At 43.5% G+C, this 14,081-nt stretch overlaps 1 protein-coding gene across 1 annotated transcript; it reads right to left on the reverse strand.

Moving 5' to 3' along the window:
- Positions 1 to 1,689: 1,689 nt before the first annotated feature.
- On the reverse strand, positions 1,690 to 13,473 carry LOC103053492 (intercellular adhesion molecule 1-like). Its single transcript, XM_088137709.1, has 7 exons — positions 13,096 to 13,473; positions 9,577 to 9,837; positions 7,781 to 8,095; positions 7,132 to 7,410; positions 6,164 to 6,445; positions 5,766 to 6,008; positions 1,690 to 2,668 (listed from the first exon to the last, which is right to left on the reverse strand). The coding sequence occupies exons 1-7, from the start codon at positions 13,151 to 13,153 to the stop codon at positions 2,463 to 2,465; spliced, it is 1,644 nt and encodes a 547-aa protein (XP_087993835.1). The 5' UTR covers positions 13,154 to 13,473; the 3' UTR covers positions 1,690 to 2,462.
- Between the last annotated feature and the right edge of the window lie 608 nt (positions 13,474 to 14,081).

The raw sequence follows: 14,081 nt of genomic DNA on the forward strand, positions 1-14,081 counted from the left end.
GTCTCATGAAGTGGTAGTGGTGTGAGAGATCCAGTTTGTGTGAGCCGGAGCAATTTGGATACACCCCAGCATGGCTGGGCTGCTCAGTCAAAACCAACAGTCCTTGTATCTCTTGCAATTTTACTGGGGTTCTGACTGCATGGGAATCCAGTGGATTTAGGTCATGAGGGCCATTTGCACAAACTAACACCACAGATACATGACTCTGTTCCTTGTGTGGCCAAAGGCTCACTATTTTTCTGTCCACCAGTGCAACTTGGTCTACACATGACTCCAAAATCACCCGTATTTTTGTCTGCCCTTTTTTCTTTTCCTTGAAACTAAAAAGCTTGCAGTAGTTCTTTTCAAACATCTAGATTTTTTTCTTTTTCTCAGGGTCACCAGTAATGGGCGCATAAGAAAAGGACTAAGCCTGGGAGGGAGCTGAGAGATTTCGCTGCAAGTTGCAACTCAGCAACCTCTGCTCCAAGGTACAGACATAGTCAGAGTTTAGGCTGAATGCCTGGGCCCTGTTCCTGGAGCCCCACCACTGGGGACCAGCATGTTCCATCCTCTTTCTCAAAGGCTCTTTCTGTCTCATGGTTTCCAGCCCCCTCCCCTTCCAAGTCCTGGCATTTCAGAATTAAAGGACTTCAAGGGCATGTTAAAAAGGGAAGGGAGGACAGTCACCCATTTTTCACGGGCTGGATATATTCACACATATGATCATGTCCCTTTCACTCTCCAAGCTGAACTGAATGGCTGAAAGGTCACCCTGTTCCTGCCTGGCCCATCAAGACATCCCACTCATTCATTAAGAGGAGATGGGGAAAAAGTTACTCTTTTGCACAGGCATCGCTTCTGGCACAACTATAGTTCTTTCTGTCCGAGAACAGTCCTTTGACATGTGTGACTGCATTTTCTTTTTCTCACAAAAGAATACTGCACTCTAAAATCAGTGGTTCTCAGCCTTCTGTATCTTAAAGTCCATCAGTCTTTCTATCAAGGAATCTGGGCCCCAGCCTGATAGAAAGAAAACACCTCTTTCCCCCCCAAGAAACACATTTATATGTTGACAGGTATTCTGTGGTCATAGTTGTCATTCATAATCATTTTGAGGGCCCGAAGTTTCAATCAGTTAGCATGTTACCCCCATACAGTGCTCTCAGTCTACTTCTAAGTCCCCTCTGCAGTATGATGCATGCAACCAACGGAGAACCACTGCTCTAAGTCCCAGAGCTGAACAGATCATTGAGGCCATCAGATCCACCCCTGCTCTCACTGCCAGGATGAGCTGGCATCTGAACCCTACCAGATGGCTGTCCAACATCTGGTGAACATACCAAGTTTTCTCCTATATTTCTGGGAACATAACTTACTCAACATAGAGGCCCTGCAGGATGCAAGGAACGCTTCCCTTCTACTACACAATATTTTTTTAAAAAATACATTAACTTTATTATTTAGATTTCTGATTCAGTTCTATTACTTCCACACCACCATTTTCTTCTCCCAACAATAAAACACAGATGTAAAACCAAGTAACTGCATGAATATTATGCTGATCTATGACGATAATAAAAATTTGATTTGATCTGAAGCAACCGCATGAGAAGGTTGGAAGACTTGCCGAGTTGTAAAGCAAAAGAAACCACCATTGGGAGAGGCTCGTCCTTTATCCTTGCACTGCAGGGATATCTGGATGTAGGCCAAACTTCCTGGCATTCAGAAATAGGAGTTAACTTAGGGTTACGGGATGCGGCATCTTGATAATCATAAATTTCTGTACCAGGATTTAAAAACAGAAAGACACTCTAGCTTTCTGGCATGCGCTATGAAAATTTTGTTGTGCAAATTTGCAAAAACAGAAAGGATTTTATCATGCCACATATGATTATGGTATTGTTTTCAATCCAATAGTGTGAGGAGAAATCTGGAAGACACTTTACATTCTACAGCTAAGTTGTCCACTATTGTAGGACAAGCCCAAGCTGGTGGGTTGCAGATACCCACTTCCTGTCCAGTACTTCTTACTGGTTTCCCAGTAATGCCTCCCACTGGAGGTAGCCCAGAGTCTTTTAGACCATCTTTAGCTTCCTGATTGCCTTCTGGAGCAAAAATCTGGATGTCCACTTAGATGGTAGAGGAGGTCTTCAGTAAAGGACAGGAGGCACGAGTACAAACACTCACTGTTTGAAAGTGCAGAAGTTACCATCATCACCCTCCCAAAGTCCAAAGACAAGTCCAGTTGAAGCACTGCCCATCAGATGCTCAGGAGCTGAAGAACAGTTTCCCGTATCTCTTCCTCCACATCATGGAGAAAATCTATCTATGTGGTCACTAAGAGTCGACAACAACCTGACGGCACGTAATCATCATCGTCTTCCTCTGTAGTTAAGTAAAGTGATGAACCACAAACATAGCTACAGTCTTGCTGGCATTGGGACAAGTTGTTCTTCAGTTTGTAATAAATACAAGTCTGCTCAGACATTTGCTTTGCCATTCAGGAACCTTTGCTCTGCTGAGTTTCCAACAGCTTGTGGTGACTGCTGATGCTTCCCTTGCTTCCACGGATAATAGGTCCCAGTCCTTTCTTTATAGTATACGGAATAAGCTACCGCACCTGCACAAGCAATGATCACCATTGCACCAATTACACAGCCAATGATAAGGCCAATGGATGGAGGAGCTGTGAAAGGAAAAGACAAATGCATTAAATGTTGGCACTAATCAGTTCCACAACACTACAATTCGACCACCTAGGTAGTAGCAGTAGCAGTTATTTTTCAGGCATACTGTAGTTCAAAATGATAAAATACAACATCAACCATTTGGTACAATAACACACTATGTTCCAATTTGAGAAGATAACTTAAAATGTAAGGCCTCACTAAGCTAATGGCCCACAGTATTTGAAACCATCATGGGCACTTATATCTGAACCACAATAAGAATTTTGCTTTAAGTGTTGATGCTTAAACCAACTCCATAAGAGAAATATATTTTCAGTGCCTTTTTAAATTTTGAAAAAATTAGACTCAAGGCAGTCTGATAAAAGTTGGTTCCAGAGAACTGCCACTAGATGGGAAAAAACTCTTAACCGTGATATGGCTACTTTAGTATGAGGTATGAGCCAGCCCTATTTTGACAATCAGCTCAGGTTTACAGGTAGTTCTCGCTTAACATACGCTTGTTCAGTGACCGTTCAAAGTTATGACGGTGTTAAACGAGGGGTACTTACAACAGGTCCTTATTGTTGTGGCTGTTGCAGCATCCCTGTGGTCACGTGATTGCAATTTGGGCGCTCAGGGACCGGCTCACAATTATGATGTCACAGCATCCCGCAGTCACATGATCACCATTTGCAACCTTCACTGCCAGCTTCCAACAAGAAAAGTCAGTGAGGAAGCTGGCAGGAGGCCACAAATGGTGATCATGTGACCACAAGATGCTGCAACTGTGCAGGATTCTCCTAACGATGGCAACTGGGACTGCTGGGCCATCGTATGTCAGCGCGCTCATGACGTCATCCCTTATGACTGCATCACTTAGCAATGGAGTTTCTGGTTCCAATTAGTGAGGACTACTTGTATTGATACAGGAGCCACAAGCATTTTTTAAAGAAATATTGGGTGTGGCTGTACACAAGGCCCAAGGAGTTAACACCAGCAACTTAAACTAGTACGTACGTTTGTTTGTTTGTTTGTTTGTTTATATATATATATATATATATATATATATATATATATATTTCAAATTGGTCACCACCCATCTCACTGAGGAGTGACTCTGGGCGGTTTACAGTAAAAATAGAATAATCATTAATTAAAATAGATAAATATTAATTAATTAATTAATTAATTAATTAATTAAAATATGCTAAAAACAAACTTCTTTTATAATACTTCCATACTTTGGATGAACACCCAGCCAATGTAGGAATTAGGGATAGATTAAAGAATGTCCAAAATGGTGTGAACAGCATAATTCTGGCACTGGATCAGGTGACAGAGAGAGTTATCACATAAATCCATATTGCTGCAATCATCCAGACATGAGATGATTGGCTGCTTTGTCATCTTAGTGGTGGGGAACCACTGGATCCTATAATCATTGATTAAATGAAAACTACAAATGTGGATGGTTTTATTGATGAAGGTCTTTAAGGAATGTTTCTCCTTAATTTGGACTCCTAGGTTCCTCACCACTGAGGAAGCCAACAGCTAGCAGTTAAAACAAAAAACAAAAAAAACAGAAGATGGGAAAAGAAAGAGGGGAGGTGGGACAATCAGGAAGAAACATAGCAATCTCTGTCTTGTCCATATTTAGTTTCTCATGGTAGGAACCTATGCAGCCCAAGACTTTACAAAGGCATTTAGAAGAGGATGTTCATACTGTGTCATCCAGAACAGGGACAGAGGAATACACCTCGGTTTTGTCAGCTTATGCATGATATAGGTAATTGAATATAAGAATCAAAGGACTGGAGGAGGAACAGTAAATAAAAGAGGAACTGGGTCCTAAGGAGCACCCACTGACGAAGAAAAAAAATGGGATGGAACACTGAGATAAATAGGTGTGAAACCAGTGGAGTGGAGTTCTGATACTATTAAGGGTACTCAGGTGGGAAAATAATATTGATGGTCCAAGGTAGCAAATATAGCAGAAAAATGTGATAATACCAGCATGGAACATAGGTGGCTTGTCTTGGCCACAAGGACATTGATTACAACATGTGTCTAAGTCAGTTTAGTAGAATGCCCCACATGAAAGCCCCACTGAAGCAGGTATGTGAAATTAACGGGGAGAAAATTGAGAGAAAGCTACACTCTCAAGCGGTTTTGATAGGAATGGAAGGAGAGACAATGGGAAAAGTTGAAATGTATGAAAGGACTACGAGACGGTATTTTTCAACAGAGGATGCAGACAAACATGTTTCAGGGTGTCTAATAAATGAGCAATAGCAAGAGAACTGCCAGCAGATAAGAAAGGGCAGAAAAAAGAAACTAGGGATGAATACAGAGAAGAGAGAAAGGGGTCAGAAGAGCTAATGGTATATGAGTTATTGAAAGGAAAGACTTTCACTTTACTAAATGATAAATGCAAAACATTCCAGTAGTTGATCCTGGAAGACGTTTCTTCCAAGAACTATACAGCAAGAGTATATCATAGCTCTCCTAATCCTGTCTCTGCTTTCCAAACTTCTGCTGAGTCCCCCAACTTTACTGTTTAATGCTATTAACACCAAATCTCTGCCCACATGTCCTTCCAGGAAATTCCTCCTGCTACAGTATATTAAGATATTGAAGCAGATGTATTAAAATGCAAGTGTATGCATAGAGGTTTAATTGCAAAACCTGAACATGTTGGCTAAAGATTACTGAAGATGAAATTCAACATAACATGAAGGCACCAGGTTGGAGAAGGTAGATATAAAGATTATGGAAAATTATTGGAGGACAATTGAATAAACAGGCTGAGGGTTGTTGGCATGGGAGGCGGCCTTCAGCTCCCTCTCTCTAAACCCTTCTTAAACCGAGTCTCTTCGCTGTTTTACAATGAGTCTTTGCTTAGCACAAGAACCATTTCCAATTTTTCTTGATTGGACTATAGATGGAAATGGCACTAAGGGCTGAGGTGGCCAGAACTCCTATCAGTTTGTTTTACTGGGTTAAGTCTATAACTCACTATTTGACAAATAAAGTTAAAAGTAGATTTGGCTGGTAGTTACAAGACCAAAGACTATGGCCATTCTTGTTGTTCTTTAGGTCAAGGGGTTAACTTACATTCAACATGTACGGTCACATCTCTAACATCAGAGCCATACTGGTTGGTAGCATTACAATGATAAATGCCGTCATGCTCTCTCTGGACCAGCTGTTGTTCCCCAATGCTGTAAGATCTCCCATCTTTCCAGCACTGGACTGTTGGTGTGGGGTTTCCCAAGGCTGAGCAGGTAAATGATGTCGAAGTTCCCTCCTTCCAGGTCAATGTATGCGGACATTTGGAATCATCAATTTGGGGCCCATCTAGAATGGAGAAGGAAATGTGGTTATTTTCACTGGTAATAATACATGAAGGGAAGCATCTTCTTTTATTCTGCAAAGCTGCTGTACATTTGGTAATCATTTTAGAGTGCTAAATCTCTAGGAATAAAATATAACTTGTATTTTTTCCTACTCACAGAAGACGGTGAGCTTTTGAGATGCGCTTCTTTCCTTGGGGCGCCCACCAACGATCAGGATTACTTGGCAGATAAACTCCCTCCCATTATCCTCTTCCTGAGTGATCACTGCATGCTGCAGGAAGGGTTGGTCTTGGTTGCTGGAGGCTAAGATTTTGGCAGCATCCCTGATCTGCATTTTAAAACCAGGGGAAGCATTGCCGTCAGCACTACATGTGACGTTCACCATTTGATTGACAACGGCTTCTGAATTCTCAATCTGCAAGATGAGTTTTGGTAAAGCTGCAAGGGAACAGGGCAGAGCAGTGTTAATGTGTTCAGATGGTTACAAAATGGATTAGTGAAAACAACTTTAAAAAATGCTGGCTAACAGCTTTTAAATCATTCTCCCTCCCATCCTAGATATGAAAACAGTGATTAAGGACTAACTAGCACAGGGGAGACCCAGGTTCAAGTCCATCCTCAGCCACAGAGGCTTAGTGAGTGGCTTTTGCCTTCACACTGTCTCTCAGCCCACGTTCATCTCCGGGTTCTTGTAAGAAAAACTGAAACCTGGGTGCGTTTGTTAATGGCTGGATCCTAGATGTTCCAAAGAAGTGAAGTGGATGGGAGTGGCTGTTTCTTTCAGTTTCTGCATTCTCTGTTTGGTAAGACACATGGACCTCTTTAAATTAATCTATACATGTCAAAATGAGATAGAGTAGGAACAAAGATCTTTATGGAGCGCAGGGACACCATCAGCCGGGAAGATGAGGAAAACCGTCTTCTATGGAAGCTGCCTCTTGGACATTTGCAGTCAGCTTTCCCAAACCCTGGCATCACATTCCCTGCTTCAGTCTTTCCAATGGCTTTATGTCAGACCTAAGCTCCATATATTAAAATTAAATTATACATTTATAAATTATTAAATGTAATTTGAATAAGAATACTATGGCTTTGGTTCACCCAGTTACAGATATGAGACGTACCAAACACATTCACCATCTTCTTCACGTTTTTGGTCACTGGCCCCAGAGAGACTCTGCAGAGCAACTCATGTTCTCCAACTGAGGAAGGGATCACCACAGCCTGAGCACTTGCTACGCCCCCCGTCACCCTGGTGTTTAAGGTCAGAGGCATCCCTGCAAACCGCAGGTCAAACACGGCCTCTTCAGCCGGGGAAACCTCAGATGCATCACATGTCACGGTCATCTCGATCCCAGCTTCTAAGAACAGGCCAACGTGGAGCTGGGGAGTACCTGCAAAATCTGCCAAGGAAGTAAGGGAAACCATGCCAGTTATTGCAAATGAAATCACAGCCATGATGGTGCTCTCTCTCTAGCCTCTAAAGACAGTGAGTGCAGGAGCAATTGTAGGAAACATCAAGTCTATGCAAACAAAAATCAAAATAGTGGGATCAGCATAAATAGCTGGGCCTTTTTTTTTTTTGGTATAAAAATAATCCCAAAAAACAAAAAATTCTTCTCACTGCCCCCCTCCCCCAACAAGGAATGATGCTCTTTAGTGACACAGTGCAGCGTGTCCTTAGCTGTGCGTTTAGACAAAGAGAAGGAACTTATAAATCAAAGCTTATAAACAATATCCAAATCAGAACTGGGGCAAAGGATGGGATCTCACCAAAAATCCTTAATATACTGTGGGAGGTGTTTTTCAGGAGAGGTCCTCTTGGTCTCAGATCCAGGGATGTTTGGCAGGTGACTGGTTTGTTGTGGTCATTTTGCTGAGCTATTATTCTATGCTTCACCACAACAGGACCCGCTTCAGGTGCAGTATGATCCTCAAAGGTCTTTACCAGAAGTTGCTCTGCCCCTTTCAACAAGGTCACAGTGAGGTTCCGGATGGGGGCTACACCAGAAACCCGGCACATCAAGTCATATAGCTTGCCCGCCTCCATTTCTGGCACTGGATTCAGTTCAACACTCTCTGGAGGTTCTGAAATAAATTAAAAAGTTCTAAATCAACTTAGTTTGATTAGCATATGCTAGAAGTGGTGAACAAGCAATAGCTTGGCTTTTCTGTTCTTTATTTTATGGAAGTAAAAATTTCCATATGCATGTTTGTAAATTTTCCTGTGTATCCTAGGTCAAAAATATGATCTCTACACACCTCTAAGGGGCAGTGAATGACATGCCTTAGCTTCCATCAAGTGAAACATCTTGTCTCTTGTCGTCTGATAGGTACCAAAAGACTGACTGATGAGAAATCCATTATTTTCAAGTGTAAGTCCTTCCTTTTTTGCATATCATGTCAAACCCAAGAAGCTAATGCAAAAGCTGGATTTACCACAACATGCTGAACGACACATTTCTCAAGGCAGTTTTAATAAGTTTCATGAACCAGGAACAGCTTTGCCTGGAGAGGAGAACCATTATTTGAGCAAAGGGCGGGTAGGAGATGTCCCTTCCCATCTGTGTGCAGACAGGGATATCTTCCTGCACCAAGATTAGCATTTGTGTGGTTAAAAGCAAAAGCTGCTCTTCGGCTGGGGAAGGTTTCCTCAAGCCAAACAGCAGAAGCCAGCCTGAGCTCAAGCCAAAGCAGCCACTACTTGGAGAACAGATTGAAATACAAAACATCAAGAATTCAAAGGCCTACAAATAAAAAGATGTTCAACTGGTGCCAAAAAACTTTTTCAATGTTCCTAAAATTAATTACTGAAACAGAATGCCATGTTCTTTCCTATGGCCTCCCGCACAGAGTGTTTGGCTAGATGGACCAACAGCTGGGTTCTGTAGGCAACGTCCTGTACCCAAAGGTCCTATGTCTGAACCATACCTTTAATTGGCACCCTAATACTTGCTTGGGTAAGCTGGTCTCTTCCTATTTGCTTACCCCAATTAGATAATTATTTCCAGCTTTTGCCTTAGCTAGGTGGCCGCATTCCTGCTAGACATTCAGTAATGTAGCCAATCCTCACTAATATGTAACCTTCCCCAGTATTTGACCACGTACTCTCCTGACTTATTTTCCTAAAGACTTAACAGTGTAAACTATGCAACCGTTATTGCCTACTTTATTTTCCCAAAAGGAACCCTGAAGGGGGGGAGGGGAAAAAGATTGAGGGGCTATAAAACTTGCCCACCAAAGCAGCCCCTCGAGGGTGGCTTGCCATGGTGCGCCCTTCCTGCCACTCTTCACACTGACTGCAACTGGTGAGGAACAGAACTCTCCTGCATAAGCATCCAGAATTGTTCAATAAAACTTGGTTAATCCAGCTTCTGTTGTCCATTACTCTTGGTTATCCGACCCACAGCCCCTTCAGCCAGCAGTGCTAAGGTCTGACTTTAGACTGAGCGACTCATTCTTTTTTCTGGCTTCCTGCTGAATTTGAATGGAGGGTATCGAAGGAAAGAGAGTCCCTTCTTAGGTGCCCAATATTTTTCACCTACTGCCACAGTCACCATATCACTTACTGTAAATAGTAATGGTTGCACTTGCAGGTTTTGGCTGGTGATCCCCGCAGTTAGCATAGCACAATGGGTCACTGACCCAGTCCCTGATGTCAGTGAGAAGGAAGGCTCTCCAGTTGGATCCAGTTCCATTGGGAACCTTCGTGAAGGCGGTCTCCAGACCAATCGTTTCACAACTGGCGCTGCAGTTTAGCACAAGAGAACCTCCAAATTCCACCACAGGATTTTCTGGCGAAATTCTCACGAAGCCTTCCTTTGTGGCTCCTGAAATCAACACAGATACCATTTGAAATATAAATAAAATACAAAACTTACTTAAAAATACAGTTATAAAAGGCAAGTATATTACAATTAGAGTGGGAAGGGCTGAAAAGCAATCTGATTTTCTAGGGTTAACTGTATTCATTATCCAGGGTTGCCTTGGCATAATGTGCAGCCATATCAATAGAAGAACATAAATGACATCTACCAGGCATTAGTGAATGTGGGTGAATAGAACAGACAGTAAAGCATAATATGGCATTCAGGTTGACAATCACTCTGTTAAGGTCGATTAGGCTTTTGAGGGTTATAAACGAATAGCTGTCAGGGGTTGGAGGAGGCCCAACACTGATCCCAAAACAAAGACAAGCTACTGCAGAGTCTGCAAGAATGCTGCCTCTGCCAAGTCAAGCCCAAGAGATTACAGCAGTATTTCTCAACCTCTGCAACTTTGAGATGGGTGGACTTCAACTCCCAGAATTCCCCAGTCAGCCATGCTGGCTGGGGGATTCTGGGAGTTGAAGTCCAATCTTAAAGTTGTCAAGGTTGAGAAACACTGGATTAGAGAGATGGAGACATGCTCAATGGCCAGCAAAAGCCCCTTGTGAATATGAAAGGTCAGGGTATGGGTAAACCAATTCTCAGTTAATCTTACCTAGCTGCTGTCTGAATTCTGAGCAAGGATTAGCACATACTTGCAAGCATACCTTTGCAGTTCTAAGAGGTAGAAATTTCCTACCTTTTCTTTATTATGAATTTCAGGAACCTGAGTCTGGTAAATTGCAGGAAATCATTCATATTTGTTCTAACTGCTTTGTAAGGGAGGAATTATACTCCCCTTGGGAAGGCAATCTAGGGGGCCAAGATCACAGCTGAGGAGGAGGCCTGCCTTTCCACAAATTTCAGTCCTTGCTGCTGCACTACTGGTACTCCAAAAGCATGGAAACCTTTAATCCAAAACTCTCGATTCCCTCTGACACATCTCCAGAAGAGAGGGAAAATTGACTGGATTTGAATAAGCCCAGATGGGTTTGGGATTTGACAGATCCCTCTCTCCCCTGAATTTGGTTCTCTAGCCATCAAAAGTATTGATCTGATCATCACAAGTATGTTTCATCAGTTCATCTAACATAGATGCCTCTACTCTTGAGTGCTTCAGCAGGAGTGTCCATGGGGGTGGGGTGGGGTGCCAAAAAAGTCAAGATGGCAGCCATGGCCGTGCAATCAAAGCCTCACTTCTTTTTTACATGTATCATGGCACTGGCTGGGAATTCTGGACATAGCCATCTCCACACATCAGAGTGATGGCAGATTAGAGAAAGCAGATCTGATCATTCAACAAAAAAGTTGCAGGCCAAATCTTTTAGCTTAGAGGTTGTTGAAATCTTCTGTTCCTATACTTCCTCGAGGTGTTGCCTCTTATGATACCTGGGAGTCACACTCACTGAATCACTCAGTTGTATGTGCTCAGAGGTGACTTACAAGCTGTTTGAAGTTTCTTTTTTCCTTTGCATAATGACTCATAGATTTGCTTTACCAACCACCTGTCTGTCTAGGATTAATGGCCACTCCTTTTCTTACCAGTGTTAAAAGAAATGTAGCCCCTTTCCAGATAACTGAGGAGAAGAATGTTCACTTAAAGAAACCCTTGAGTTACTATGTTCCAATTCTCAGCATGGTTGCTGGCCTCCTAAGCCGACTGATCACCTGGAACCAACATGCAAAGGACTATGAGATGTCTTATCTATGCTGAAACGTGAGGTTTTTGTCCTCCAGCATGCCCCAGTCTGAATAACCTCCAAAGGAAAAAAGTGTGACCAACACACAACTGAAATGCATTTCAGCAGGGTCTACAAGCTGGGTCGCTTTGTTTCATATGAATTCTCCAGAGTTCACATAAGCAACTGCTGATATTAATACTACATTGTTTATTTTTCTAAATTAAGCCACTCTATGTAACACTAGAGAGGAATGTCTGTTCTTCCCCCACCAAAGTCTCCCTTCACAACCTTTGCATTATTTTCTGAATCAATGAAGTCCAACAGTGTGTTTAAACAGACAAATCTAACTTTCATCTACAAGTCAACACAAGCATGCATTGGGAATACTGAGAAAAAAGTCCGCTTGACTGATGAGTTAAAACCCTCTGAAAACTGCGAGTTAGGGCATTGTCCATGTGATCAGATGCTCTCTACTCTGGCAGTCATCCCTCCAGGGGGGTTGGAGGAGATATCTCATTCCCCTCCCCCCAGATGTCTGGGCCAGCACTCAAAGGATGGGACTATGCACGGAACAACTGCCCTACTCTGTCCTTCAGTTAGCCAGCTCAGCCTGTGACAAAAATCTGTACCTTGCCTTCACAAAGAATGTGGCTGCCCAAAAATATTCAGCCCACCCTGTTTTCACAGGAGATCAAATGCAAGGAGGTGGACATTTGAGTGTTCTGGGGTTGATGGGTGAGACCTCTTGTTTGTTTCCTTCTAACCAGTTGATTTCCGTGTGCTAGAGTTCAGAGAAGGTGTGTCAGAAGAAACTTTCCTTATCAAAGCTTTAGGTCATGCAAATAATTAAAAAGCCAGAGGGAAGGAATCTTAAGGCAGACAATCTGCAATTGCTGTCTCAGAAACTGATTTGCGGAATTACCTAATTTTTTAATATTAAAAAATTCCATTCCCATCCTTCTCCAGGAATAGACAGAGGGAAAAGAAGAACATTATAGCCTTATAGTAACAAGTTAACATGAGAGGTGTGTGTGCGTGTGTGTGTGCACGCCTTGCTTGGACTAGGGCTTGCAGTTTTCTTGGCAAAGCTTCCATTGCCTCCATCCTAGGGCTGAGAAAGAGGGACTGGCCCAAGGTCACCCAGCTGGTTTCTGGCTAAAGCAGGACTAGAACTCACATTCCCCCAATTTCTAGCCTGATGCTTTAACCACTACACCAAACTGCCTCTGTAGTGTATGGTTTAAGTAAGACTTAAATGGCACTGGGGTTGATCTGAGTTCAACCTCATCTATTCATTTCCAGTGCCAATTCTTAGACATATAAAGTACCTCTGCAGAATGAATTAAGGGTACAGAAAAGCTTTCGGACCAGAACCCGCTTTTCCCCGACAGATCCGGGGAGGTAGAGGACGCAGGCGGGCAATTTCCCTCCTCATCCAAACCGTACAGATTCCACGTTCCATCTGTGGCAGACCACCCCTTCGAACGAATCGTTGAGAGTTTGGGGGAAGATTTTGAGAAAAACCTACCGCCGCCCTTACCTTTTTCAGAAGCCCAGGAGCCCAAGGCAAGGAGGAAAAAGATGCGAACCTGCTGCATGCTGATCGAGGCGAAACTCAGACTTAGGGAAAGGCGTCTGCTCCGGAGGCGATCCGAATATATCCAAGTGGCCGAAGACAATATATTGTAATCCTGGTTGGCGCCGCTAGAGATACGCACCGCCCGGCGCGCGAGCCGTTTTGCCCGACTCAGGCGTGCGGCTCTGATTTAATACAGATTCCAGGAAACGCCTCTTCTTCCCCAGCAGCACCCACGAGGGACACGGGAAAGCCCCGATCGATTTATCCCCTCAGCGCGCGGCTGGGGAAAGTTCCAGCCATTGTGACACCCTCCCGCGAGGCGCTGCCCCGCCCCCGCCAGCAGGACCATCGGCGCGAATGAATGAGGCCGAGTTGGAGGGAGCCCGCTCAGCTCTTGACAGAAGGTGCCCGTCGAGCCCTGCGCTTCAAGCCACCCGATTTGCCCGGAGGGAACTCCGGAAGTGGTGAAGGGAGAGCATGTGCGATCACAGCTACAGATCGAGCGACCTGTTCGTTGGCTTTCCTTCGCCTCGCCCGTCCCAGATGAGTCAAAAGGGGGCTTAATTTAAGGGGAGACTGCGGCTCACCTCGACACTGTCCCTGCAAAAGGGCTGTGCCAGAAGGCCTGGGGGCTCGCACCAGTGGAGGCGGCTTGTGGGGTAATTGACCTTGCCCCCCCCCGTCATCTTGAATGTTTTTAGTATTTATGTTCAGGGTTTGTTGTTTAGATTTTTTAATGGATTATTTGTTTAACTATTTATGGGGGGATTTTTAATTGTGGATGGGGTTTCTGGCTTTAATTGTGAGCAGCCCAGAGTCACCCGTTGGGAGGAGATGGGCAGCATACAACTTTAATAATTAATAAATATAAATAAATAAATAAATAAATAAATAAATAGGGGCGGGGCAAGGGTCTGTTGACAGCCTCAAAACCCTCCAATCAGATT

The sequence above is a fragment of the Python bivittatus genome, unplaced genomic scaffold (genome assembly GCF_059951505.1).
Source record: "Python bivittatus isolate LINGU-HERP-01145 unplaced genomic scaffold, Pbiv_v1 ctg000220_np1212, whole genome shotgun sequence".
NCBI classification, from domain to species: Eukaryota; Metazoa; Chordata; class Lepidosauria; order Squamata; family Pythonidae; genus Python; species Python bivittatus.

Bases quoted from the DNA above. Each gene is read 5' to 3' on its own strand.
- LOC103053492 (XM_088137709.1), bottom strand. From the start codon at position 13,153: ATGCAGCAGGTTCGCATCTTTTTCCTCCTTGCCTTGGGCTCCTGGGCT. The intron at 9,838-13,095 runs GTAAGGGCGGCG...TGTTGATTTCAG, and splicing joins CTCCTGGGCTTCTGAAAAAG to GAGCCACAAAGGAAGGCTTC. The intron at 6,009-6,163 runs GTGAGTAGGAAA...TCTCCATTCTAG, and splicing joins TCAAAAGCTCACCGTCTTCT to ATGGGCCCCAAATTGATGAT.